The 24,049-nt window shown below is 34.4% G+C and overlaps 1 protein-coding gene across 2 annotated transcripts in view; it reads right to left on the bottom strand.

The window, feature by feature from the left end:
• GPAM (glycerol-3-phosphate acyltransferase, mitochondrial) overlaps nucleotides 1-23,722 on the bottom strand; it is a 35,353-nt gene extending 11,631 nt beyond the window's left edge. For both annotated transcript variants that reach the window (XM_058188426.1, XM_058188428.1), the window contains exons 1-17: nucleotides 23,463-23,722; nucleotides 19,642-19,746; nucleotides 18,313-18,435; nucleotides 17,736-17,809; nucleotides 14,829-14,942; nucleotides 12,498-12,647; nucleotides 11,922-12,018; nucleotides 10,781-10,917; nucleotides 10,088-10,187; nucleotides 9,204-9,416; nucleotides 8,758-8,871; nucleotides 7,583-7,668; nucleotides 6,519-6,634; nucleotides 4,563-4,633; nucleotides 3,116-3,380; nucleotides 2,834-2,976; nucleotides 1,436-1,513 (exon numbers count right to left, since the gene is read on the bottom strand). In XM_058188426.1, coding sequence (XP_058044409.1) covers nucleotides 1,436-1,513; nucleotides 2,834-2,976; nucleotides 3,116-3,380; nucleotides 4,563-4,633; nucleotides 6,519-6,634; nucleotides 7,583-7,668; nucleotides 8,758-8,871; nucleotides 9,204-9,416; nucleotides 10,088-10,187; nucleotides 10,781-10,917; nucleotides 11,922-12,018; nucleotides 12,498-12,647; nucleotides 14,829-14,942; nucleotides 17,736-17,809; nucleotides 18,313-18,435; nucleotides 19,642-19,743 — 1,983 coding nt within the window. In that variant the 5' untranslated portion in view covers nucleotides 19,744-19,746; nucleotides 23,463-23,722. The remainder of the gene's footprint in view (nucleotides 1-1,435; nucleotides 1,514-2,833; nucleotides 2,977-3,115; nucleotides 3,381-4,562; nucleotides 4,634-6,518; nucleotides 6,635-7,582; nucleotides 7,669-8,757; nucleotides 8,872-9,203; nucleotides 9,417-10,087; nucleotides 10,188-10,780; nucleotides 10,918-11,921; nucleotides 12,019-12,497; nucleotides 12,648-14,828; nucleotides 14,943-17,735; nucleotides 17,810-18,312; nucleotides 18,436-19,641; nucleotides 19,747-23,462) is intronic.
• Nucleotides 23,723-24,049: the final 327 nt, after the last annotated feature.

Genomic DNA, 24,049 nt, shown 5'->3' with positions numbered 1-24,049 from the left:
TGCTAAATAACTGTAGTTGATGCCACAGGAAGGGAAAGAAAATCTTTAATGTTTAACCTTTATGTTTAACAAATTCTCCTTCATGCAAAATATAATTTCTAGTTTTTCTTCTATCAGTATAAGGATAGTGTCCTTAAACTAATTTCTAGAAAATTTGACTGCTTTAATCTAAATGATTAATGTCGGTAGTAATAATGAAGTTATTAACGTTTTTCGTTATGCATGCTGAAGTTAATGATTAAATGATTGCATAAATAAAAATATGCAATGCAACAATTCAGCCAATAATGAAAAAGCAAATGTCTGATTTCAACTCCTGAGTTTAAAAGAACTGAGTCAGACAAGCATGTTGGAAAAAAAGTGACAGATTTAATAGCTAACTAAATTCTTAATTCCTTGCAGATATATGATGATATTTATGTATCTATTAATAAATATTAATTTACATCTACTAAGTAGAATGCTGAACATTCTATCTACTAAAAATTCTTTTTATTTTATGTGCAGAGAAGGCCTTAACAATTTGAACTGTATTTTTTGTTTTGTTTTTTGTTTAGACTTCTGGAACATATGGGACATTCAAGATTATTTTATTAAATGGGTTATGTCAATTTAAACTTCTCAGAAAGTACAAATAATTGTGAATGGAGAACTAACAAAACTTTGTTAAGATTCAAAAAGGGAAATATAATTGTGCATTGAATATATAATTGCTAAAAAATACAATCTTTGTTGAAATTTGAAACTGAGGAAGAACAGCTTAAAGAATGTATCATAAAGTGGCCTAACAAATTTGGTTAGAGATTTGGTTATGGATCATTGGGGAAATATGTGGCTAGCATTGTCTTATGATTGCAAAGAGAATTTTTATAAAAGCATGTATTATTGGTATATGATGCTAAAAAAAATATCTACAATGTATAAAGACACGTGTTTGTTAGAAATGTGAATACATGAAGGGATATTTAATCATGTTTAATGGATATGTAAAAAAGCTTTAAAAGTTTGGATCTGAATATATACTTTGATACAGAAGATTTTAAAAATCAATATTCAATCGAAACCAGAACTTTTCTTTTTTATTTTATTTTCTTATCCCATCTCATCCCATCTTATTTATTTTTTTTGTATTTATAACCAGTCTGAAGAATATCAGAAGCACTTTATATTTTCTTTTCCATTTTTCTTCAAATTTATTTCCTTGTATTTTTTGTTCTTTCTTCTTTTTATTCCTGTATTATCACTTTGTTAGCATTGATTTTCTTGATTACAACAAAATTATATATACAAAACTAAATATAAAAACTTATTTTGGTCTAAAGAAGAATTTTCAAAAGAATATCTGCAGTGCAATGAGTATAAAGAGTTGCCAAATATTATAGTTCAAGGCCCATAAATAATTATCTAGACATAAAAAACATCATTAAAATTTTACCTCTGCTACTAAAAGAACTCCATATTGTATGAACTGTTCAATTGCTTCATGGCACACTTGACATAACAGCTGACAGGGCTAAGTAGGAAAACAAATAAGATCAGTCATGACTATTCTCTTTTAATGTGCTATTTGTCTCTATTAATTGTTGCTTTTGAATACTCTTGCATAAATGAACAACAATTCCTTATTTTAAAAAAAGTTATTTCAAGAAAAGGAATTGTTAATTTCCCATTTCCTAATTCCTACTTCAAGTCAATAGTTGTTATTTGTCTGAAACAGATAGTAAAGTAAATGTGTAGATCATATCTGCAGATGTATGTGAAAGAGTGCTTGTAAATTTTTCTGTAATTTCCTATTTCAGAGGAAACACAGGTAATACATTTATTTTAATTCCACCATAATTGAAAACTAAAAGCAGGAAAATAAACAATTACAGAACTAGAAATACTTCCCTTTCTCCCATATTTGAGAATTCCTTTCTCAAAGTTTTCATCCCAAAAGCTATTCCAGAAGGTTGAAAAATTATTACTCATACATACTTCAATATGTGTCATTATGTATTATATAAATTAGTGCTGTATATTGTTTTACACAGCTTGTTCCAGTCTGCCTTGTTATACTATCAGCTTTAATGCTTGACATATCCTTCACACTTCAAATTCCAACGTAGCTAAAAATTCTAATGCGGAATGGATTAGTTTTTAACTTAGTAGACCATTGGATCTAAATTACCCAGGCTCTGCTGGAAGATCATTCATTGAACACTTCCTCTATTAGGAATTAATAATCATAGTTTGCTGAACAGGGTAACGTGTTACTTTTTTAAAAAAAAAAATCCATTTGGTGCTGCTCCATATAATACAGGAAGCATTAGTACTGGATTCAGAATACAAGAGAATCATTATCAAATCTAAAGAATCTTATTTATTATGTGCTTTTTATTTTAAAGTATGTACATTTCATATATAATAATTGTATGTAAAAGTGAGGAACAACGCTTGAAATATTTTCTAGTTTCATTTTAAGTGCCATTTTAAATGGTTTAAGCTGTAAAATAAATTGTTCTATATTTATCGCCTTTGTCAACAACGTTCCTTTTTCTGGTCACATTTTGGAGATTGTGTGTGTGTGTGTGTGTGTGTGTGTGTGTGTGTGTGTGAGAGAGAGAGAGAGAGAGAGAGAGAGAGAGAGAGAGAGAACAAACTTGTCTGCCACTTCTGTATGTAAAGGGAAACTGCTACTGCTTGCAGCTACCTGTTTCTCTTCCCTTCTTCATTTCCTCTTTTTAAGAACTTCAGTACATCTCCATTTCACGCACAGTACTGTAGTATAATACAAATGATATGGTGATAGCAACATAATATGTGTCAAACAAATCTGCAGCCAAACACTTACCAATGAAACAGTTCCTTCATAACACAGCAAATAACAGAGGCTGGCAGCTTTTCGGACCAGTTGTTCTTGACTAACCACATTGGGCAGAATCCCACTGATACCATTTCTATGCCTTTTGTTCAGTAAAGCATGAAGACTACATGCTGAAGCAAAAAAGAAGATATATTCAAACTTATTCCTAAATTACTGCATGATCCATCTAACTCAACCTCTTAAATAGAAACAGCAACATTAGGCAGAGAGTATTTCAGGCGTCAGAGCAAGGACAGTTTTAGAACATACCGATGACAGCCTCTTTGAAGAAGACATGCAGTATCCCATTGCTATAAAAGCTGAGTTCAAAGACAGCAGGAACAGTTGTGCTGGGAGTGATGAAGAACTCATTATTCCGACTGGTGTTTGTGATGGTTATACAGTTTCCCAACAAATGGATAGCATGCATGACAACATCTTCAGAATTTCCTGAAAATCCCAAGTCGTAGTCCCGAGCCAAGACCTCCTCCTTCATGGAAAAAAAATCTTCCACCAGCTTAGAAAGATCAATTCCCTAGACAAAGTATTGAAGTAAATAAGTGATAGCTCTCCAATTATACAAGCCTCTCCAGAAAAAAACTTTGTTTGCTCACATTCTTCTTTCAGAAACCACAGAAACCACTATTTGCTAAGGCCAAAAGGTCAAGAAATATTCCTTGGTCAGACTGCCTTTAAAATAGCTTATTTGTTTTAGTTTTGTTTTCCTAAAACAAACACAGTTTTTAGCTGAGCGGCATGGTGGCCTAGAGATGGAGCTCTTGCCTCACCATCAGGAAGCTGTGAGTTCGATCCCAGGTAGCGGCAGATATTTGTCTCTCTCTGGGCACAGAGAAAATATCTGTTGCAAGCTCCCTGTAGGCATCGGGAAGGGCATCCAGTCAGTAAATGCTCAGCTCCATTCAGTCTCCCAGACTCTACCCCAATGCAAGGAATTACAGGGTTATTTAAAAGAAAAAAAAGTATTGTTTTAGCCACTGATTTTTTATGACAGTTTTATTTAAGAACTTTCACTCCCACCCCGTAATTTATTTTGTAAATCATTTGAGAAGGAAGAGTAATATACAGTAGACATTAAATAAACGAACAAACAAATAGTTTCAGTATAATGGAAAAGCCCTAGTAAACACAAAGAAAGACTCAACAGTATGTATATATTGATTACATTGATATATTGATTACAACTTTGAATCACAGGTTAAGAAATGCTAAGTAGGATTGGTTAGAGTAATTTCCAAGGAATGAGAGTTATAATCCTAGGCAGTACTGAAATCACATTTATGATACTTAGGAATCCTGTCCTGAAACCACATATTGGGGTAACAGGGATGTTATATTTTGTTGGTTTGCGTGAGAGATGGTGCCAACAGAGGGACGCTGTTGTGATGGGACTACAATGAACCAGCAGTTTTCCCATGAAGGAGCTGGTACATTCAGGGGGGAGGGGAGGTGGGGAGCAGACAAGACTCAGTACAGCTTGGAGCTGGATAAGGAATATCTCTAAATATGTGTCCTTTCTTATTTCTGAGAATAGGAATAAACAATAAACAAAGTCAGTTTACACATAGTTATGAATGCACCCTATCCCTCAACAAAATAAATTAGATAAAGTAGGAGAAAGGAAAGCATAGAACATGTTTTAAGCATTGCTGGCACTTTGCAAGTCTATTCAGTGAATGCAAAAGCATAGCAGCCTTACCTGTCTGTGTCGATAGAGCAGCAAACAGGCAACAATGTGTGTTGACATCACAGCACATGATTTGTTAGCAGCTAAAAGCAAACAAAACAGAATAAAGCTATTCTGGCACTTTGGATTGCAACTGAAGGGCTCAGAAAGCAACAGTTATAAAATGTCAGTCACGGTTGAATGAAGTATTTCACGGTTGAATTAGCATTTTCAATAAGGCAGCACAAAAAACCATCTATTGATCAAAAATAAACATTAAATTTTAGTGCACCAAAATAATATTTTAATCCATTGTAATATTAAAATACGTGGCATTCTGAAAGGGTGAGGGTGGAAATGAAGAGTGGAGATAAAAACAGACAGCAAAGTTTTGCTGTCAACTCTGAGGGCATGGGAAAAGCTGGTCTTATGGTAGGGCAGCAACCATGTATGAATCCTTGGATATTATTGTTTTAGGATGAAGACTGGAGAATCAAATGGGTCTTTGAGAGATTGAAGAGTGTTATGGAAAGCCCAATTCTAGAATAAGACAGCACTGGTGTATATCTAAGTGTGATGGGGCTGTTGAAGTGCTTTGAGAGATTGAAGAGCAGACAACTGCTTACTCAAGGGATATACAATGGTTGTTTTAAAGGTTAATAAGGTTTTGATAGAATAGGGGGAGGGGAGGAGCCAGAAGGAAAAGGGTGCATTATCTCAAAAAGACATAGACCTAAAGATACTATTTCTTCATAATGACTTCCATGCTGCACCCCAGGGACTACACTTAGATATTTCTTATTTAAGTTTTACTACGTGTTAAAAATTGTGCTATTTAACTAGGCCACTTGTAATGATTTTAAAGGTTTTCTAATGAATTTATAAGCGACCAGCAGTTATCGCTTGAATAGAAAATGATTTACTGTACTGTAGCTCTGTTGTTGATATGATTGTTTATGTTTTGACTTTGTAAACTGCCTGGAGTTGTTTGAGTTGGGCTGTATATAAATTCCTATAAAAAATAAGCAGAGTTTTTTAACCTGACAAAGTTCTCACTGCTAGGAGCTTCTTAACAACAGTGAAGAATCAGCATTCGATCAAATCAATCACAAGACAGAATTTGGGCATCATTTTGGTTTAGTTCTCAAAGATATAAAATAGTGTCTTAACACATAAAAAGACACATTTATGAATTGTGGCATAAGGGATGGGTGGGTATAGAAGCAAGCTGACAAACCAGTCTTTGCTTTTCCTCAACTGTTGCCTAACAGTAGTCAGTTTATCCCAGCTGGTTATCTTGCAAATTATCACTTTAAGAACTGAGGCCTAGTTTTGTCTTTCTCCTTGTTTTTCCTCCTATACCTTTTGTGAATAATATCTGACACCTAAGGAGAAGAACTGGATCCTATTATAAAAATCAACTTTAGTTAAATTATTTCATCTTTGGCAAAATACTCAAAGACAGGAAGAACCAAAATATTTTCAGCTAAATGGTTTGGGTTTGCCTCCACGAAAAGCACAGAACTAAAGTATTACAATTTTAAGAATATATTAAATATGGAAACTTAGTTACTAAAAGATTTAACTATTCAATGTGCTCCTTTTATATCATACAAATCCTAGATACTGTAGACTTCGAATGAACTGAATTCTGAAATATTAGGTTAAATAGTTGAAGAAAAGTAAGATTACGCTATGCACATATTAACCTTTTATAAGTAGTTATGACTTGCTACCTATATTGGTGCAATCTAGAAGGCATTAAACCACTCTAGGAAAGGAAATTTATAATTTTATGTAAAATTCTAAAATCCAGTAAATACAATGAGTAATAAAGAGACTTATTCAAAATGATATCTCTCAGATTAAAAAAGTATGTAATTTTAATACAAAAAAACAAGAAAGGATACAGAAAAAGGAAATCCCTGCTATTTAGAAAGTTGAATGTGACAGAGAAAATGCAGAATGAACTCCACACTGAATACTTACTGAACATTACGTGTTCTGCCAAGTTAGCTATTAATTGTCTTCTCAGTGGCTCGCAAGATAAATCCTTGGAATCAGGAAGGGCAGTTTCTGAACTTTCTCCCACTATATAGTTAGGTCTGAAGATAAGCAACAGAATGATATACTATACTTACAAATTATGTCATCATAAGATCCCAAAATATTTAAGTGTTGCAGTTCTCAGTGCTAAAGACTATATTTGAGAGGGAGACGCCATTGAACTAATAGATAAACTGCTCTTTTGTCTTATAAGAACAGATTGTGAAAATTATTGTAGGGCAAGTCTATTACTGTCTTTTGCCAAAACATGAACCCCACTTCCCTGATTAAATTATAGATCTAAATCTGACAGATTTTTCCTACAGCTGCTTGCCTCATGGAATAATACAGTATTAAGGAACAGACTGCACGGACTACCATAGTAGCATCCAGGTTGTATTGCAAAATAGTAAATCATGCTTTATCTTAAGATTTTCATATCCTGAAGAAATCATTAATCTGAAGAAAAATAATTATATATTTTACAACTTTCTTCTCATATAACAATTCTTCAAAATCTTTTTATCATATGCAAAAAAAACCCAACATAAAACACCCAAGTTTTAAGCTGTTAAGTAGCTAATAAATAATCTCAGAAAATCAATTACTTAAATTTCCCCAAAAAATTTGAAAAGGCTAGCTCAAACTTACACAGATAAAACATCCAAAATTCAAGATATATTTACACTATAATTACTAAATAAATGTACAGCTAGAATTCTAAGCATTAACTAGTTTGACTAAATGTTTTTGAAATGTACTACTTAATTGTATGCATAATTATGATAATATTCAATAAAAAAACTCTGTTGGACTTGTTATCTAAGCAGAATTCTAACTGATTCAAAGGTCATTCACAGAAAACATTTTGACCATGAGTTCTTAAATATGATAAACTGAAATTTGGAAAAGAACTTCCTCAACATTTATAATTTAGTCCGTGATTAAACAGTATATTTGATTGTTGCTTGTTCATCATTGATAGAAAATCCTCAGTTCCACTTTACCTTGAAGGCAGTACAGCTGGTAACAGAGTATGCTCCAAAGAAAGAGGGACAGGCAAAGGTTTTTGATTTTGGCAATCTAAATATTCCTGTAAAACATAACATTTGTAACAACTACCTTACTGATTAGTAAAAGGATTTTCAGAGACCAGCATAGTAGTAAATACTGACAGCCAAAAAATAGAATATACTAAAAACATGTAATTTTTGAAGTGCATTAATTACCTCTAGAATCTAAAGTAGAGGTGTCAAACTCATGGTGTCATGGCACATCATGTGACATATCACAACTTTTTCCCTTTTGCTAAACCAGGCGTGGGCATGGCCAGTGCATGATGTATCTGGCCCGTGGGCCGCAAGTTTGACAGCCCTGATTTAAAGTAAATGACAACCAAACTGAAAGGTAATAATGAATTCTTTAGATATTTCTAGGTGGCAACACTGCTTAAAAAAAAAAAAGCTCTACTAGCTTTTTCCAACCTTGATGTCTCATTCTTTGGTCAGTCAGATATTCTGTTTAATAATATTAATGCATTATCAAAGAATGTAACCTGTTCCAAGTATATTATGGTTGTTGTTGGTTGAAGTCAGCCAGATGTTTGCACTGAATTAGGCAATTTCATCCACTTATTGAGTCCTTCCCAAGATGTTGTACCTTGATGAAGGTATCTTTTCTTTTATTTACATTGAGAGCATATGCACCAAGACAAATTCCCTGTGTGTCCAATCACACTTGGCCAATAAAAATTCTATTCTATTCTATTCTATTCTATTCTATTCTATTCTATTCTATTCTATTCTATTCTATCTGGGAATAGGCAGATATTGTTTGATGATATCGTGAAGGATGTAAAGTGATTCAAATAAATTGCATTTTGCAGTTGACTAATGGTAAGTCAATGCTGAAGGTGTTCAAGGTGTTCAAGTGATGCTTCATTTACTCCAGTTATTATTAGTACTACTATTTTTTCTTTTGATTAATACTTTGAAGCCACAGCATCTCATACTCAGCACTCCATTTTCTAGCATGAGTTTTAAGCTACAAAACACTTTTGTTTGAGCAATACCATTGTGCATAAAGTAAAAACTTGAAATTTGTTTTTACTGAAATACGAATTGTTTAAAATATCTTTTTCACAGTTTCTTAATAGAATTTTGGTCATAAAATATAAACTTACTTTTAAAGAAAACGGTTGAGCAAAATCTACTCTAACACATCCATAATTCTTTCGTAACATTCGAAAGACTCCTCGGGCTACACTCCATAGGCTTTCATTCTTCTTGGGCTTTCCCTGAAAGACATTGAAAAGAAAAAGAAAGGGGGAAAATCATGTTACATTAAACACATCTAATCATGTTTGTTCTGTTCTTATTCAAAAATAAAACTAAATCAAATTCATTGGTCTTCCAAATCATGTGAAGTTGTTATAGAGTTGCTTTCACTAAATGGACATATATTTTTAAACATTTTTCCCTGAATGACTTTCTTTTCTGCATGATTTTATTTTGTAACAAATTACATACAGAGGAAAGTTAACCTGTCTTAAAACTATAGTTTATTAGCAGAACTGTCAATAGTAACTACACTCTATAAATATATTAAGCATACAATAGCACCTCTTACCAGCTGCTCACCAGTATAGTGACCTTCAATTATTCTGTCATAGGAGATTCCCACAGGTATGATTAGTACATCAGGAGCAGCATTTGAATATAGAGCATCAACCACCACTGATAAAAGACCTGCCCTTGCACAGGCTACTTTCCCACTCCTGGACCGTGTCCCCTCCAGAAATATCTCTAAGAACTGCTGCTGCCGAAGCAACTCTTCAACATGCTGAAAAGAGAATGGCAACCAGATCAGATTCTTTGCACTGTTTCAAATCAGTAATTTATAAGGTGGGCAACCACCATGAGCACTGTTCAAATTTGGAACTCTGTATGTGGGAACAAGATTTCTAATCATTTAAACGACAACATGCCCACATCTGTAAAATATAACTCCACTTTTCTTGGAGCAACATGTAGTTGCATAGGGTAATTATTACTGAAAGTTCACAAGTAACTTTGGTATCTACTAACAATAGTGCCAACGATTAAGAGCATATAGTTGCATAGATATGAGAGATGCAGCTTCAACATTTAACTAAGGTATACAAATTTCTTCAAGGCATATGTATAGTCCATACCACCACTGACAAGCATACAACATTACAGTGATCCATGAAATCATCGCAGTTTCCATGAAATACATAAAAGTACAATAGAAATTTTCCACTTTTCTTGGCAGAAGCCTTTCTATCATAGTGACTCTTTTACATTATCTAGGCTTAGCCCTGAAAGGAACTATACCTCATTTACCATATAAAGTGAAATGAAACTTGATTTAAATTTTGAACTTTGCTACAAATTTAAATATGCATTGCGCACTGAAATGGTGCACAGGTTTTATTAGCAAATTTGAAGAAATAAACTGTTTCTTGTTGTTGTTGTTTTAAATGTACTTACCACATGTAGTAACGTTCTGTACAAAATATCTTTTCGGCCATCAGGTCTCTCATCTAATTTTCTTCTAATAAAAAACCCTCCAAGTTTGTGGATTAAAGTGCTAAGGATAGAAAATAAAATATGCATGCCTTTTTAATTAAAAGGGAAAGAATGCAAATTTAACAAAGGTTATGTCAGATAAAAAAATACAAATGGATATTATTTTCATAATATGAAAGTAAAAAACTAATATTAGTTGAGCATATGATTATAAACTGTTTAGATGCATTCAAATCAATCGCTCCTAGCATTATACATCAAAAAACATCACATATTCACTTTTTTCTTGATATGTTCTTTCTTAATGTTTTTATTGAAGGAAATGTGGTTACATTATAAAAATACCATGTTAAAATGTGTTTAAAAACAGAAACATTCATATTTTATAAAATTAATATAATTTTTCATTAATGACATTAAGACGTATAAATCATATAAAAAGTTAACTTTCACCACCATAATTTTATAAATCAATATTGTTTTTCACTAGAAATCTGTATCAATGTCCATCCTTAAAAATGTTTTTAAAAATCATACTGGAATAGTGTGTATACACACACACACAAGGTAACTTCTTTATGTTAGTTCATCTTGGTCAAGTAATGGAACAAAATGGTTGACATTTACATAGTAAAAGAACTAATACTTTTTTACCTGAAAATAGGAATATTCAGATTATTTCCGGCTGCAATGTAGGGTGCCTTGATATTGTGGCAGAAAAGAATGAATGTGAGAAGTAGGTAGTCAATGTGAGATTTGTGAACCGGTAAGAAGACAAGAGGCAAATTGAGCTGCATGAAAAATAAAAAAAGAGTTCAATATCAAAACATAATTTGAACATATCAAACTACTACACTGTCACTCTGTTTCTCTTTTTCTCTTGGTAATATTTGCATTGCCAATTGAAGAGGGAGTAGGACAAAATTAATGAAATAGAAAGGATATATATTTCATAAGCAATAGATTTTCAGCAACATTTTCAGCAATTAAATATAACTGCTTTATTTGTATGATACTATGGGTAATCTAAGGTAGACTTGAAACATATACTGTAGTTTGTATTTTTATTATATAGCCATGTAAACTCCAAACAATAGTTTGTTCAATACTTTTAAAACTGAATCATCTGGAAATTAATGGCAAAAATATATTGAACAAACCATAGATAACTACTTGATAGTAAACTATCACTTAAATAGTCCCCAATTAATGAAATTTCAATTAAATGTTATTCCAAGCATACATCATTCATTGATAATTTACTACAATATATCTTGGCCAGTAATGATTCTATTCAGATTCAGCCCCAATAATAACTTCAAGAATCTTCAGAAACCAAAAGGATACTAGAAATTGTGGTGGCGGGGGAGATCACAAAACCTAGCTTTTGCATTTCTCCTTATAAACATTGCGCTTGATACTGTGGCCTGGGTGAGGAAGACATAAAATGCACTAACACAATTTACTACACAAAAAAACTTTTGGCAGCAAAAAAACTTTACTACACAAAAAAACTTTTATTTATTAAACAAGATTTTATTTATTAAACAAGCTATTCAACTGAAGTGATTATATGCTGGAGTTTAAGATCGATAGTGGAAGACAGATTCTGCTAGATATAGATGAACATTATTTTTTATATCGTTTTATCAAAGGTGTCTTTTCAGGAAAGAAAAATGAAGGTAACTTTTTCCTGAATACTTCACAGATTGAATCTGAAAATAACTAGATATTTAGTATGGTATAAAAATAAAAATGCTACTGCTGCATATATTGCCTCGACTATTTTTATTACCTCAGTTGCTGCTTTCACCATCTCTAGTTGGCCTTTATGAATCTGGATATTCCAAAAAAAGCTGTTAAATAATTTCAATAAAACCCAACCTGTTAACCTGAAAGAAAAATAGAAGATAAGCCACCATATAATCAGTTTTGTACAAATACTAGCACAGCAATATACTAGTTGCTGTTCACGTTCAAACAGAAACAATCACATCATTCATGATGGATCAAAAGTATATTAATTGACTGTGAAAATTTTAAGATACAGTTTAAACAATAGTTGATTCTACTATCAGCTGCAGAAAATATAACATACAAAGAAATTTTAATTCCACATAATTCTGAACAGAGTGTAATGTTGGGCTGATAAAATGACACTTATTGAGAACATGTTCTCTTGTCCCATTGAAAAATTATTTTTAATACATTAATATATGAAGGAATTCTTCAAGGGCAGAGAATGAGTTTTATTCATTTTGCAACAATGACAATGGAAGAACAATATGAGGTAAGAATTAAGGAATATCTCTGTGACTATGCACAGTATTAAGTATACACAGACCTCACAAACAAAACTTCATATTATTACCTAATCAGAGAAGGAGAGACATTTGCTACCATTTCTTGAAGGATCCTTCTAGCTTTCTTCTTGATTCTGTTAATGTTTCTAGATTCCAGCTGATCAGGGCCATTTACAGCTGATGATTCTGAAGCCTCCTGTATAATAGCATTCTGCACTCTAAATGTTACAAATATAAAGTGAATTGAAGATTTATTGTAGACTTCAACTTCTTCAGATCATATAGCTTCAATTTAAAAATACCCAAAACTCAGATATCAAAAAAATCCCCCTCATAATTATTCTAATTAATTATACACTGCAGAACTATGTAATTGGAATATTCATTTTTTCACTTAAAAATACAAGTAGTCCTCGACTTACAACAGTTCATTTAATGACTGTTCAAAGTGTCTGGAGGCCGTGCGGGTCTGGATGGGGAAAAACAGGCTTCGACTCAACCCCTCCAAGATTGAGTGGCGGTGGATGCCGGCTTCCCGGTACAGTCAGCTGACTCCATCGCTGACTGTAGGGGGCGAGACATTGGCCCCCATGGAAAGGTTCCGTAATCTAGGCGTCCTCCTGGATGTACGGCTGTCTTTAGAAGAGCATATGACGGCTGTCACCAGGGGAGCTTTTTATCAGGTTCGCCTGATACGCTAGTTGCGGCCTTTCCTAGACCAGGATTCCTTATGCATGGTTACTCATGCCCTCGTCACTTCCCGCCTGGACTACTGCAATGCTCTCTACATGGGGCTCCCCTTGAAGAGCACCTGGAGGCTCCAACTGGTCCAGAATGCGGCTGCGCGGGTAGTAGAGGGAGCAACTCGAGGCTCCCATGTAACACCTCTCCTGCGCAGGCTGCACTGGTTGCCGGTGGTCTTCCGGGTGCAATTCAAGGTGCTGGTTACTACTTTAAAGCGCTCCATGGCTTAGGACCGGGTTATTTACGGGACCACCTGCTGCCACCGATTGCCTCCCATCGACCAGTGCGCTCCCATAGGGAGGGTCTCCTCAGGGTGCCGTCAGTCAGACAATGTCGACTGGCGACACCCAGAGGGAGGGCCTTCTCTGTGGGGGCTCCTGCCCTCTGGAACGAGCTGCCCCCAGGGATACGTCGACTCCCTGACCTCCGGACCCTTCGCCGCGAGCTCAAGACATTTTTGTTCCATCGCGCAGGGCTGGCCTAATAGTTTTAATGGGGGTTTTTATTAGAATTTTATTAGAGTTTTAATTATCTTTAGCTAAATTGAATAAGTTTTTTAATAATGTTTTAATTTTTGTATTCTGTTTTTACCTCGCTGTAAACTGCCCTGAGTCCTTCGGGAGAAGGGCGGTATAGAAATCAAAATAATAAATAAATAAATAATAAATAAAGTTACAATGGCAAAAAAAAATGACTTATGACCGTTTTTCACAGTTACGATGTTTGCAGCATCTCCATGATCATTTGATCAAAATTCAGATGCTTGACAATTTTTTCATATTTATGACTATTGCCAAGGTCACGTGATCACCTTTTGCAACCTTCAGACAAGCAAAATCAAGGGGAAGCCAGATTCATTTAACAACCAGGTTACTAACTTATCAGCTGCAGTGATTCACTTAACAACTGCGGCAAGAAAAATCATAAAATGGGGCAAAACTCACTTAACAAATGTTCCATTTAACAACAGAAATTTTGAGCTCAATTGTGGTCATAAATTGAAGACTTCCTGTATTATAGAGATGACATTTCAAGGTTATAAGGCATATATATTTACATACACTAATACATGAACCCACATGATGATACAGTCTTTACAGAACCTTTGTAGAGCAGAATTATAAAACCCATCTTCCCTTAGAGCCTTAGGTGCAGAAACCAGAAACGTCTGTGTGTTATTACACAATTGCAATTTTTAATATTACTTAAGGGAAAATTAAACAATAGTTTTGTGACTAAAGAGGAATCATATTAACTATACTTCATTTTAATTAAACGTACGTGTAAATACAATGAATTTTAGTCTTTATTCTTGTTCCACTGAATTCTACCCATTTCTTTTTGAAGTATAACCTGCAGAACGCTAAACAAAAGTGTGGCTGCATCCCTAAAAAGTTACACGCTACTGAAGATTCCTCTATATAATTGATGTTCCATAACCAGACACAAAGATATAATGAAAACTCTTTGGAAACAGGCTTTCAAGATGTTACAGCTTGTACATGTACACAGGAAGAAATTCAAAATTATTGCTTTTAAAATCCAGAGTTTCTGCTGTATAAGGAAAAACAATTTTGGGGACTTCCCATAAGTTGAATATTTATTATTTATAAATAAGAACTTTTCAATTACAATAATCATTATTTACATCTTACCGGCTATTATTCAGTACATTTTCCATCACATTATTTGCAAACATGCTCTTATGAACATCCCGCTCTTGCACGAAAAGAGTATAACAAAACCGCCGAGCAAGCCAACCTCTGTACCTATAACATTATGGAGGAATTTAAAAAGACCCATTATTAGAAAGTTATCGTTCAAATGGCTGCCAAAATTTCATATCATATCACACCTTATATCATATCATTCCCACTAGTGAAATTAGTAGAAGTCACTGAGTTGATTTGGTTTTGGTTTAACAGTATCATGGCAGAAATGACTAAAAAAACCCAGAAATACAGTACATGAGGCTCGGCTGAAATATGTTCAGCTTAAATCAAAAAGAAGATATGAATTCCTTGATAATTCAGCCTTGCATATAAATAGAGGTAGAACATACTAAATGAAGAGTTTTGTTTCTTTTAGTTCTTCTTTTCTTTCTCAACTGGGCCATCTGGCCCAGAACAAATCTGCAAGCAAAATGAAATTTAACCCAAGATTTTCAGAGCATAAGAAACCAAAATAAATGTAAACAGAGAATAATACTCGAGTTTCTCTGCAACTCTAAATTCAAAACTATTTGGTACTAGGGGCAGACAATAGAAACTGTTAAGAGGTCTACAGAACCAAATAAAATTGATTCATTCCTTTATCTTGAACTAACACGGTTTGGCTGATTAATTCAAATGCACATGATGTAAATTTAATAAAGCTAGCAAATAATTTTGGATGAGCATTTGACGGTGGAAGACACCAATGATGTCAACAATAAATTTATAGAGAAAATAGTAATTCTGAGAACAAATGGGAAGGGAATGACAATTTGCACTTTTATTTATCAGGGCAACTTTAAGTGGCATATAAAGAACAAAGAAAAACAACAGTATACAATGCAATAGTATAAAGTTGCAGGTAAGTCAAGCCATGTCAGGAAAGAACAATACTAGAAAAACAAAAGTTAACAAGATCTCTTCTTTAGGTACACATGGCTTTCTATATCCATGTCTATGTCTACTTCTAAGTTCAAAACATTGTTTAAAAGTATTCTACTATACTGTGAGGTATTAAAGCACCAAAAGAAGTAACAAGAATAAACTAGCTGTTCTTTGGAGGTCCAACATTGCTGTTAGTATTTTAAAACAAATGTATTTTGTAATATAGTTTAACAGAAATGAAAAGGTTGCATTGCGGCATTAACCTGTTAAAACTGTTGTGCAATCCATCACATGCCTGGTCAGAATTAAGCTGCACTGAACAAATTAGATTATAGTCTTTGAAAGTTATAATCAGGAGTCAAAGTTTATAAGCAGAAATTGGGAGTTCTAGACATGGAATGCAGCATGAAGCTTACTTTCTTTGGGTAAGAAATAAAGAAGCTTTGATGAAAAGTCATTAAACTAGATTAGATAAAACATATGAATGATTTGTTCTTTTTTTCCTTAATTTACTATGTGCATACATTTACTTAAGATGATTAGTGCAAAATAGTATTTGTTCTTTTATTTGCTGCCAAAGGAATACAAGTAGTCCTAGATGTACACCAGTCACTTAACAACTATTCAAAATTAAAAGATCTTCTTGGGGGTTCTTACGACATGGTTCTGAAGTTCCGACAACCACACCCCTTTGAGGTCATGTGACCACACATGGGGTACTGGACATCCAGCTAATTCACAACAATGTTACATCCCACTGTCACCTGATCATGTTCTATTACAGTTTTTACTTCTGGTTTTGGCAAAATCAGCTCCTGCTTTAATGACTATGGGAATCACTTAATGACTGTTGCAAAAATAGGTTGTAAAATTGGTTTGGACATGTAGGTGATCCATTTTATGACCATCACGATTTACAATCGTGATGGGCAGGCTCCATTATAGTCATAAGTTGAGGAGTATCTGTACACTAAACATCCTTTATCAATCTGAAGTTTATAAGTATCTGCTATTTAATATCTGCTTCCAACATGAATTCTGTTAAAAAATAAAGTTCAAATTAGCTTTACAAATGTGCATCTGACAAGTAAGTTCTTGTTTATTCAAATTCATGCCCAATGTAATAGACTTAAAGGTGCCAAAGGACTTTCTATTCCTGACAAACTTGAAATTCTTCTTGAACTTTTGCATTTTTTATATCTAAAAATTAAGGTAGACAGATGACAACAGAAAATTCTGACTTGTGCCAGAAAACGTTACATAATCAGAACATTTCTTTCAATCCTCCTGCCTATGTTTTATTAGGCGCAAGCAACTAGAACAACTCATTGAATAGGCCAAGGCAATTCTTTTATTGTCAAACACCTATTTACAAGAATCTCGCTAGATCGAATGTCTTCCTTTCGGAAATGACAAATATAGTCTTAAAAGATTTGATCTCAGATATTTTCCCCACCCAGCTCCATCCTTGGAATATTTCTTTACTCCCTGTCTCCTTTACCACTGATTCCCCACAGTTTTATGGGAAAATATTATGTAGCTTCATTCTGCCCAATAACACTAGTACCTGTTTTCATGAGCACTTAAACAAATTGTTGCAACTACCATGTTGCCGAATTAGTCATTTAAAGAAGTAATACATTTTTTAAAAGGTGGCCTCCAAGCTCAGTTGATTTTTTGGTTGAAACTAGCCTCATTTAATTATTCATATTAATACTACTAGTTGCACTAGTTTTCTAAGAACAGAGTTGATGAATAATGAAACCTTGAATTAAGTCCTTTTATATTTCTACATTATTAGATATTTACTTCTTCTGTATGCACTGAAAGCCAAAATGTGATTACTTTGCAGGTTCAGTTCAGCAAAACAAACATTAATATTTAACCTTTTTACTAATTTCCCAGATGAGTACAACATCCTTTTTAATAAATCACAGTATTAACTATACTGAAAAAAGTATTTACCGTGTATGTGTCTCATTAATATAGATAACATTACGCAGACCCAAAGAAGGGATACTAGTATTAAAAAGCTTGTCCTAAAAGGGGAAAATATATGCATACATTAATTTATTAATAATAACAATTCACAATAAATATTGAATTTTCCTATATATTACTTCTAAATGGGAGGAATCTGCCCATCCCCATATAAATAATATATAGCTTGAACTTTGCCAAAGTTTAGACTTCCCAAAGTCTCACATAAAATCTCAGCTATCTGCAAAACATATACATATTTGTTAAATTTATACACTAGAAATTCTGGGAAGTCCACATAGAAAAATAACAGTAAAACTATAAAGAAAAATCTATGTATCCTAACATCACCTAAACAAATCACTGGGCCTTACTTTACAGTATTTCATTAATCCTGTAAATTAATATAGAGGCTATTCTACTTCCACTAGGCAAAATCTGAAAATAAGCTATACAAGGTAAGTACATAGCTACTGACTTCTTAATTTAATTGCCTTTTGACTATTAATTACCATTACATGAAAATTACATTTAATTTTGTTACTAATATAATTCCATTCACCCAGCTTTGAGGTGTGCATACGTAACAACAGCGTCCCACAAACGGCCTATTCCTGCCCAGAAGAGTCTCTTTCCATTTTAAAGTGGCTGATCGGAAGACGGTAGGCCTAGAATTGCATTCTCCCTGGAAAATAAGTGACAGTAAAGAAAATATGAAATATAGCACATAAAAACTGACAGCTCTGAATTTCTTTCAGGTTACTTCCTGTAAATGAACTAGCTAAAGTTAAGAACAATTGATTTATTTGTTCTGCTTAAACAAATAACCAAATTTAGTTATTGGAAGTAATCAAACACATTCACAGACTCACGTATATACAAATGTTTGCCTAAAAGAAACTAGATCAATTATACTGTCAAAATATTTTCCTCCTTTAAATTATATGAAATCTGTATATTTGATACTGAATCATTCCAATCTGACAGTCCCTCCCCCAGAGTACTTATGACTCAATTCTGGACTTCCACAAAGTGTACCCACCTGCAGTTACATGACTGTATTTTGCCTCTTTGGCAATCAGTTCGCATTTATGGCCATTTGCAGCATATTGTGATTATGTGACTGTGATTTTTGGTGTTTCTTCGTTAGAATTTTTCTGGTAAAAATACCCATTGAGTAAATTGGATGGTAAAATAGATTCATTTAACCACCACTTTGGCTTAATGACAATAATATTCATTTAATTACTGCAGCATTTACTTAATGGCCACTGCAAAAAAGGACTACTAAAGGACTGCCATGACTTGTGACCATAAATCATAGGCATAATTAGTCATTAAGCCGGTAACTTGTGAGACCCAGCACCCAGCACAGGTCGTGAACAATGACAGAAAGTTGCAAGGCTGGATAGTGAAGAGAGGTGCAAGTTTAGGAAGAATGCAAGGTAAATGATATAGAAGGATGAGGGCATAGGGAGCCTGAAGAAACTTACTAGACTACTAGAGAAATTTGTGACCTTCTCTGCTAGCTTACTCATTGACTTTGCTTAAGTGAAGCCAATTGGGAAAATCAGAAATACTAGTCAAGTGGCTGCAGGATGCTGCAACTATCATGTGAACGGTTTGTCAAGCACTTGGAATCACAATCATGTGATTATTGGTGTGCTGAAGTGGTCAGAACTTTGAGGACCAGTCACAAATGCCACTTGTTCAGCACTGTGGCAACTTTGAATAATCGCTGAACAAGCGGGCAGCAAGCAAAGACTTACCTGTACTGAACATTCTTAATTTTTAAAACATAATCCTCTGTTACTTTTTCACCTTTCAATAGGATGCTAGCATTTTATCTTAAGAAACCCAGGAGCACTGAACAAGCATGCATTTTGCTTACCCATTCTTCACTGGAATGTTTACATCTTGTGACAGTGCATTCTGCTGAAGATGACAAATAGGAAACATCTATTGTTCCAAGTGACAAAGCGGTATCGTCCATGATCTGCAACATAAATTCAAGCTCATGAGCTATAAGAAGAAAATAATTTCAGCATTAAAGAATTGTATTAGAAAATAACCTAATTCACTTATTCTAAATGTTTTTCTAAGGCTTAAATCCTTGGCACATCAATAGACTTTATTTCCAAATTAAGAAAATGTATGTCACAACTACAATTGGCAATTAAAAAGATGCCAATATATAACTATATAGTATAGTATATAATTATAACTGGATCTCTTTCAGTTGTCAGTTCAGGATAGTGTAACTCAATACAGAAAAGTTTGTAATTATATTTCAAACTTATCTACAGGTTGTTATAATTACCAGAATTGATTATAATCAGAGGAAATTAAATTTGTGCTTCATTCATACACAGAAAGTAAATGTATCCTTAAAATATTATAAGATAAGAATGAGAAGAATTTAAACCAATTTCTTTCTAATATATACTTCTCTGTTGCTTAAGCTTCTAGGCAAATACAGTTGAAGTCAGTCAGGCTTCCAAAAGCTGGAACACAGACACTACGTTCTCAAACCAAGCAAGGATAAAATGTGTGGTTAGCTGTTCAGTGTGTTTTCCATATCCAAATTATTTCAGCACATTGTGTGAGTCTATAATCAGAAGAAATATGGTAGAACCTTTTTTGACTGCCAAATTTTTTGAAATGCAAAAGCTTTCATAAGCAGATCTCTTTATAAGATGTATAGAGTAGGTAAACTGATGTAATTGGAATAAACCGTAGGAAGGGTGGGAAAGAAGAGAAGGCAGATTAGTTATACACATGCAGATGACATGTGAGATACTACAACTAATCAATTAACAACTGCAGTATGTTTAAAAATCATTGTAATGATTGAAATTTTTTGAGATTGTATGGATCTAGGCAAGTAAATTAGTTAAACATGGGTTAGTACCCTATACAAACAGTCAGCAAATCAAGTATAGAAAAAAAGACAGGTTTCTTTCACCCTGCTAACATAAGCATTTCTATTGTTAAAAAATAAGGAGCCTCTCCTCTACATTATACATACGTAAAAAATACAAAGACATAAACAAATATATTTGTTCAGAGTGGGAAAGCTCAATAGCATGTATTTTCCCAAGATACAGTCAGAAGTTTCTTCAGGGACCCAGGAAATTATAGGGGACAGTTTTCAGCAGAGAATGATTTTGTTCCTTGCCGTTCTAATTATACTGTATATACTATTATAGCTGAAAGCAACTCTAAAATACAAAAATACAAACCCAAGGATTTAAAGCTTCACAAATGAGAAGTATTTTAAAAGATGTGATGAATCGTGGTTGCTCTTCAAAGAGCTTTAAGCATAACTTCCTAAGAAAGCCAATGTAGCTAAGATGTTGGACTAAAAATAAAGAGTCTTGGTATTCCATAGGGACTGGTGAGAAAGAAAGTCCTCTCCTCTTTGTTTAGTCTAGAAACCTGTAATTCCCAAACTCTGAAGCTGTCTTTTTTAACAAACTTATAGGGTACTATGAAATACTTAATATTTGAAAGTAAAACATTATGCAAAAACATTATGAGATATAACGGCTCCATGAACTGAGAAACTTTGAGAATCTTTGATACAGATTACGGAAAACAGTGGATTATATTTATTGTAAATCAAAGCATTCAAACAGGCTTCTAGCAGAAGACATAATCTCTCAGATAATCATGCTGTACAGTATGTAGAGTTTTGAAGACTAATATCATTACCACCTTAAATTTTGCTGAGAAAACAACTGACAACTAATGAATATATTTTAACAGTCACATTTACATCAATTGGTGCTTCAAGACATTTTCAAAAATAATCCGCATAGAGTAAATTTAAATTGTCAAGAAAGGGTGGGCCAAAGTATGGATAAATGCTGCCAAATCCAATTGGCTAAGAAGAATCATAGCTGTCACATAAACATGTTCTTTCTCACCTGGGAATCCAGCAACAACTGAGAATCAAAGAACCATCCCAGGTTGTATATCTGTACTTTTATGAGACACTTTATCCAGAATAGGATGAAGTCATGGTCTAGTTTCCTATTGAACAACACCATATTTACTTTCTCTACAGCAAGTATTACTTTGTCACCTTTGGGGTGAATCATAACTAACACCTACCAAATCTCTGATGGTGAATTGACCAAGTCTAACTGCTGTAGAATGTAAACTTGAATCTTAAATAAAATCTTATTTGGACCTGCTCCAGAAACTGGATATAGGAAAATAGAAGAAGAAACAAATATAGAAACAAATATGGGAAAACTCCATGGCATTACTTCAGTACTTACACTAGAAACCCTAAACATTTTTGTGTATGTTATTGCCAGATTTTGTAACTGAATGCTTTCATTATTTATCCAAGTATTCTGGCAATGAAATTTTATCATGGATGTGAAGTTCTACAATTTAAGCATATTCAATCCCATGCTCTTTAGATATCATGGATTAAAATTTCCAAATCATCCAGCCAGCATATTCATTGCTTATCTGATAACATACATTCATACCTCAACACTCTAAGTACTGAAAGATAAACTAGAACAAAGACTCCATAGAAGCAATAGCCTAGCCTTATAAGACTGGATCTTTGGATAAATTTACCTGGGAGTAAATGTCACTGAATTAATTAATTTACTTCCAATTATATGAACATGAGACTGGGCTGCAAACTGCGAAAGCTTCAATTTTTACAAAATACTGGAAGAAAAAAAAGGCATCTCCTTCAGTATAGTATACAGAAAGTATATACAGAAAGTATATAGTCACTTTAAACTTTCTTCTATTAATAACAGATCAAGTACTGTATTAAACACCAGTATCAAATGTTGGATGTCCCTATACAGCAGAAGGCTATTGCCCAAAAAAATTCTCTCAAACTAATCACCAAGGGAACATTAGCAATCTAAGCCAAATTGGCTGAATGACAGAAGGGACTTTCACACATAGTTAGTTAAGTACACCAATGGAATGCAAGTGAAAGACTGAAAGAAAAGGGGGAAAATAAGCAGCCTATTTAAAAAAGGAAAATGGGTATTTATTCAGGACCTACTTTGAATTTAATCCAGACTCATCAACCAGATTGCCATTGTTAAGAGAATTATAAAATGTTTCCATATGCTAGCTTGCTCCACACAAAACAAGATACAAATAACTGCACAATCACTTTCCATCTTGTAGGAACTTTCCTCCATGCAGTGCCTTCTAATTGTCCATGGGCTCAGGGATAAAGCTGAAAAATACTTTTTGTAATTCCATGCTGTTTCTCTACATTCTCAGTCACTCTTCACAATATTTTGCAAAAGAAAGGAGGGGGAAACAGAGGTTGTCAATCAGATTACTCTGCATTGATTTCATTCTGTGTTCATTTCACTTGCTATCTCATTCAAACGTGGGCCTAGAGCCAAGTTCGGTATGCTATGCACTCCTTTTTTCAAAAACTAGTTCCTAAAATACTTTCCATTGTAATTGGTGCGCACACGGTTTTGTCTCACGTTAATCTTTCGATTTATTTATGTATTGGCCAGCCAAGATTGCAGCAGTAAAAATAATGCTAGTTACGGACGGTGACCGTCTGCAACATCTTTTTTTTTTTTGGTCTTAAAATCATTCCCGGGAAAATATTTCATAGGAAAACATTTCATAGTTCTACAGTAGACCCGCGATCATCACAGTGGTCCCAATTCCCCCATCCACCCTCCCACCCACCCCAATTACCTTCTTTTTTCCAGCGACGATACCAGCAGAGGATCAATCTCGGGAAAGGCTTTTAAGATCTGCTTCCGAAATATCCAGCAGAAATCTCTCCAAAAACTTCCGATGCGCCGGATCCTCTGTCCCTTGACCTTCCGATCTCCGACCCTTTGGGGAAAATAAGCGGTCGCAGCGCGGACAAACGCGCACCCTTACATCGACGCGTCTCCGACGCCAGCTGCAGCCCAGCAAGACCTTGCCGGCAAGCTAGCGGGCAGGCTGACTCTTTCACGCCGCCCCAACAAGGAGGGCAGATGCTGACGCGATTTCCTGAGCGCCAGGCGCCGCCGAGCACGAAAAAGGCCGGGCTGCGCTCTCGTCAGCGGCAGCTGGAGCACCTGAGCACGTTGCGAAAACGTGCCCCGTGGCCACCGACTTGGTGTCTCCCAGGTGTTTTGGGTTGCCATCAGCCCTGCCCTGGCCGGTGAAATCAGGCGGGTTGGGAAATTGGGAGATGAGCCCGACTTCAGGGGAAGTTCGGGGATCATCCGATTATTTCAGGTGTAAAAAGAATTGGAGACCTTGCTTTATTCCAGGAGAAAGGCAGTCTC

This window comes from Ahaetulla prasina, chromosome 6 (genome assembly GCF_028640845.1).
Source record: "Ahaetulla prasina isolate Xishuangbanna chromosome 6, ASM2864084v1, whole genome shotgun sequence".
Lineage (NCBI taxonomy): Eukaryota > Metazoa > Chordata > Lepidosauria > Squamata > Colubridae > Ahaetulla > Ahaetulla prasina.
The sequence above is the reverse complement of the archived record's forward strand: the minus strand, read 5'-3'. Positions and strand labels throughout refer to the sequence as shown.